Source organism: Lithobates pipiens, unplaced genomic scaffold, assembly GCF_037356315.1.
Source record: "Lithobates pipiens isolate NorthernLeopardFrog02 unplaced genomic scaffold, aLitPip1_a1.2 Scaffold_19, whole genome shotgun sequence".
Taxonomy (NCBI): Eukaryota; Metazoa; Chordata; class Amphibia; order Anura; family Ranidae; genus Lithobates; species Lithobates pipiens.
Window position 1 is genome coordinate 354,862,705 of NW_027507764.1, and position 4,856 is coordinate 354,867,560.

Consider the following 4,856-nt stretch of genomic DNA (forward strand, 5'->3'; position numbering starts at 1 on the left):
AAGGGGTTTTTTTTTTTTTTTATTGCCGCAGATTAGTACAGCTTTAAACTGGGAGCACACAGGTGTACAAAAATCGCTGCATGTGTTAGAATGCAAAACAGACCCTTTTTTTTAGCTTGACTCTGATTGGAGGACACAATGAATGGCATGTTGCAGTAAAATTCATATTTTCTTCCATTTTAGACTGGGGTGCCATTCGATTTTTCATACTTTTAAAAGGTACTGTGAGTGAGAGAGGTTGATCTACTCATTCCCATACCTCCTAACAGGGGCGTTGCTAGGTCTACAAAAGATCTGGGGCTAGAGCCCATAGCAGCGTAGTAAATAATGTCATACACTTGGGTGGGCATACACATTTAATCTACGTGTACAGTATGTGTGTGTGTATATATCCCCAGAGAGCCCTCCAATTACATCAGGGTCCCCAGAGAGCCCCCCCCACTTATATCAGGGTGCCCGGAGAGCCCCCCACTTACATCAGGGTCCCCAGAGAGCCCCCCACTTACATCAGGGTCCCCAGAGAGCCCCCCACTTACATCAGGGTCCCCAGAGAGCCCCCCCCCCACTTACATCAGGGTCCCCAGAGAGCCCCCCCACTTACATCAGGGTCCACAGAGAGCCCCCACTTACATTAGGGTCCACAGAGAGCCTTCCCCTTAAAATCAGTGTCCCCAGAGAGCCTCCCCTCCCCTTGGGGACCCCTGCAGAGACTTGGGGCTATGGGCCACAGATTCGGGCTAGAGCCCCAAAAGCCACCCCCCAGAAACGCCACTGCCGCCCTACATTTTGAGATGGGAATGAGGGACACCTACTGGCAAAAGTATGTAAGCATAGGACACTATGCCATGCCCCCTTAAAGGAGAATTACCACAAAAAAAAAAGAAGGATTAGTTACATCCACAAGGGCTTTTTGTTTACCACTACCATGCCTTTATCTTGGCTTTTGAAATCTATAAATGCAGCAATTTAGAAATTGGATGAAATGTTTAGCCCTGGGAAACACTTTTTGAAAGATAGTGCATTTTATATAGAACTATATAGATCAGACCAAAATGAGGGACAAATGAGGAGGAAATAGGGACTTTGTTCAAAATCAGGGACAGTCCCTCGAAATCAGGGACAGTTGGGAGCTACGCTATATATAGATCAGACCTAAATGAGGAGGAAATAGGGACTTTGTTCCAAATCAGGGACAGTCCCTCAAAATCAGGGACAGTTGGGAGCTACACTATATAGATCAGACCTAAATGAGGGACAAATGAGGAGGAAAGAGGTCATTGTTCAAAATCAGGGACAGTCCCTCGATATTAGGGACAGTTGGGAGCTACGCTATATAGATCAGACCTAAATGAGGAGGAAATAGGGACTTTGTTCCAAATCAGGGACAGTTGGGAGCTACGCTATATAGATCAGACCTAAATGAGGGACAAATGAGGAGGAAAGAGGGACATTGCTCGAAATCAGGGACAGTTGGGAGCTACGCTATATAGATTAGACCAAAACGAGGGACAAATGAGGAAAGAGGGACATTGCTCCAAATCAGGGACAGTCCCTCGAAATCAAGGACAGTCGGGAGCTACGCTATATAAATCAGACCAAAATGAGGGACAAATGAGGAAAGAGGGACATTGCTCCAAATCAGGGACAGTCCCTCGAGATCAGAGGCAGTTGGAGGCCATGCATTCCCCCGCCTGTGCTCCATGAAGGGATTCCTGATCTGTCAGGTCTCCTAATAGAGTAAACCTGTTAGTGACATGGAGAGTCCGCCCCCATCTCTCCCCTGGTCCCGCCCCCTCAGCAGCAGCGAGAGGCCAGGGAACCCTCCTCTACAATAATCCCACAATGGAAAATCCTCTACGTCATGCCTAGCCCCGGGCAGGGTCGTGCACTGACAGACACAGGAACGAGTCATGTTTATGGAACTTCCATGAGACTTCATTTCCTGCCAACTTTCCAGCACAGAGGAGGGAGCCCGCTCCATGGAAGTTGTGGTGAGTGGACCGCTCCGTTGTTGGCGGTGCAGTAATGAGCTGTGTGACCGGGAGGTGGGGTGAGGAGCCATGCGTGTCCCCGGAGTGTAACACAGGACGGGCGGAGTGTGCATTGAGGAACCTCCGGCTGTCCTAATGAGGATGTGAGGGGAGGAGGGGCGGCCAGCCAGGGATTTCCGAGCGACGTCAGCAGAGCGGGCTGTGTGCGCTGACAGGAAGCACGTGGTGTGATCTCCTCTATTGTGTGTGACAGGGCAGAGGACACCGAGCAACACTACGTCATCGGGTCACCTGAGGGGGAGGGGCTGTACAAAAACAACAACACTCTTCTCCCTTATACGTGCGAATATGGCCAGCTATTGCTTGTGCACAGTCACTTTTTTTGTATTTGTTTATTTCTCTGGTTTGTGTAATACTCAATATTAATCCCCCAAAAATACTTTGGATACTATTGTCTCTTTTTAACCGCTTTGCCGGTCAGCCGCCGTCATTATATTGCTTCAAGGTGGCATGGTCCCGCAAATCGCTGTAGGTGTACGTCGCCTCGGGAACTCGCTTTTGCGGGCGCGTCCATTTGCCAGCAGGGGAGCCAATCAGCAGGTCTGGCTGACTTATGGTTGCCGCCTAATCCTTTTAAAGTGGTTGTAAACCCGTCACAACCACTTTTACCTACAGGTAAGCCTAGATTAAGGCTTACCTGTAGGTGCAAGAAATATCTCCACGGTTTAGGAGATATTTAGAAATTAGACAAAGCGCTGATGTCTACGTAGATGGTGCAGGCATACTTAAAGTGGTTGTAAACCCTTACAAACCACTTTGACCTACAGGTAAGCCTAGATTAAGGCTTACCTGTAGGCCCAAGAAATATCTCCTAAACCTAGAAGGAGCTAAGGAGCTATTTTATAAAAATAGTGAAGCGCTGTCTACGGCGCAGGCGCACTGGGCACGCCGCAAGTGAAGGCAAACATGCCATCACGGCTCCCGCCTGCATGTGCCGGAGTGACGTCATCACTGCTCCGGCCACTGACAGCGTCGGAGCAGCGATGCCCGGAAGAAGATGGACGCTCAATGCTACAGCGGTGACATCGCTGGCTCCTGTGTCAGGTAAGTGACACATAATGGACTACTATGCGATGCATAGTAGTCTATTATGCTTTACCTTTGCAGGGAAACAAAGAGGAAGTAAACCCATCAGGGTTTACTTCCTATTTAAAGCAGAGTTCCACTTAAAATATTAAAAGTCAGCAGCTACAAATGCTGCAGCTGCTGACTTTTAATAATCGGAAACTCACCTATCCCAGGGTCCAGCAATGCGGGGGGACGAAGCCCTGCTGTCCCCCCCCCCTCCTCTCTGCAGCTCCGGCATTGTCACTGTGGGCGCTTGGCTACTGTGCATGCGCAAGCAATCATTTGGGACTTGTGATGTGTCCCAGATGATTGCTGAGAAGGGAGAGTGTACCAGGAGGAAGTGGGAGCTGGAACCCCCCCTAAAGCGGAAGTTCCATTTTTGGGTGGAACTCCGGTTTAAACCCGAACACATATTAATCACACAGGTTTTGTGGCTGATTAGGTGGTAATTAAACTCACTTGGCGTCTTATCTGCATTTAATTAGCTTCAGAACATGTGTAATTCAAAGGTGTTCAGGTTTAAAGGGATGAGATGGCAACTCTAGGTGGACTCGATCGTTCCCTGCAGCGACAGAACAGGGATGTGTAAACGAGGCAGATCTCCGTTCTGACAGGGGAGATGCTAAGCAGAAAGACAGATCTGAGTGTTTTCCCAGTACACCCTTCCCCCAAACAGTTAGAAAACACCTGCAGGGAACACATTTAACCCTTTGATCGCTCTAAATGTTAACCCCTTCCCTGCTAGTGTCATTAGTACAATGGCATATTTTTAGTACTGATTACTGTAATAATGTCACTGGTTCCCCTAAAAAAGTGTCAAAAATATCAGTAAGGTGTCCGATCTGTCCGCCACAATGTTGCGGTCCCGCTAAAAATCACTGATCGCCCCCATTTCTAGTAAAAAAATAATGAAAATGCCATAAATCCATCACCTATTTCAGTGGTCATCAACCCTGTCCTCAGGGCCCACTAACAGGCCAGGTTTTATGTATTACCTTAGGGAGATGCAGACTAGAATACGGCAATCACTGAGCAGCAAATGATATCACCTGTGATGTATTTCAGTTATCTTGCAAACCTGGCCTGTTAGTGGGTCCTGAGGACAGGGTTGATGAGCACTGCCCTATTTTGTAGACCAGTGTTTCTCAACTCCAGTCCTCAAGGCACCCCAACAGGTCGTGTTTTCAGGATTCCCATTATTTTGCACAGGTGATTTGATCAGTTTTATTGCCTTAGTAATTACCACAGCTGTTCCATCTGAGGGGAAATCCTGAAAACATGACCTGTTGGGGCTCCTTGAGGACTGGAGTTGAGAAACACTGTTGTAGACGCAATAACTTTTGGCTTAAACCAATCAATAAACGCTTATTGGGATTTTTTTTACCAAGAATATGTAGCAAAATATATATTGGCCTAAACTGATGAATACATTTGTTTTTACTTTTTTTTTCGGAAATGTTTTATAGTGGAAAGCAAAAAAAATGTTTATTTTTTTTCAAAATCGTCGCTCTTTTTTTGTGTATAGCACAAAAAATAAAAACTGCAGAGGTGATTAAATACCACCAAAAGAAAGCTCTATTTGTGGGAAAAAGAGGACATCAATTTTATTTGGGTACAGTATCGCATGATCGCGCAATTGTCAATTAAAGCAATGCAGTGCCCTAGCGCAAAAAATGGCCTGGTCATTAAGGGGATAAATCCTTCCAGGGCTGAAGTGGTTAAAACAGAGTTTAGTGT

At 46.9% G+C, this 4,856-nt stretch overlaps 1 protein-coding gene across 2 annotated transcripts in view; it reads left to right on the forward strand.

Annotated features, from left to right (window-relative positions):
• The first annotated feature begins 1,791 nt into the window (after window positions 1–1,791).
• The window catches only part of HIVEP1 (HIVEP zinc finger 1), a 257,685-nt gene continuing 254,620 nt past the window's right edge, over window positions 1,792–4,856 (forward strand). Inside the window, exon 1 of one of the 2 annotated variants that reach the window (XM_077492198.1) lies at window positions 1,792–1,991. In XM_077492198.1, coding sequence (XP_077348324.1) covers window positions 1,862–1,991 — 130 coding nt within the window. In that variant the 5' untranslated portion in view covers window positions 1,792–1,861. The remainder of the gene's footprint in view (window positions 1,992–4,856) is intronic. The other variant, XM_077492200.1, reaches the window with a different exon arrangement.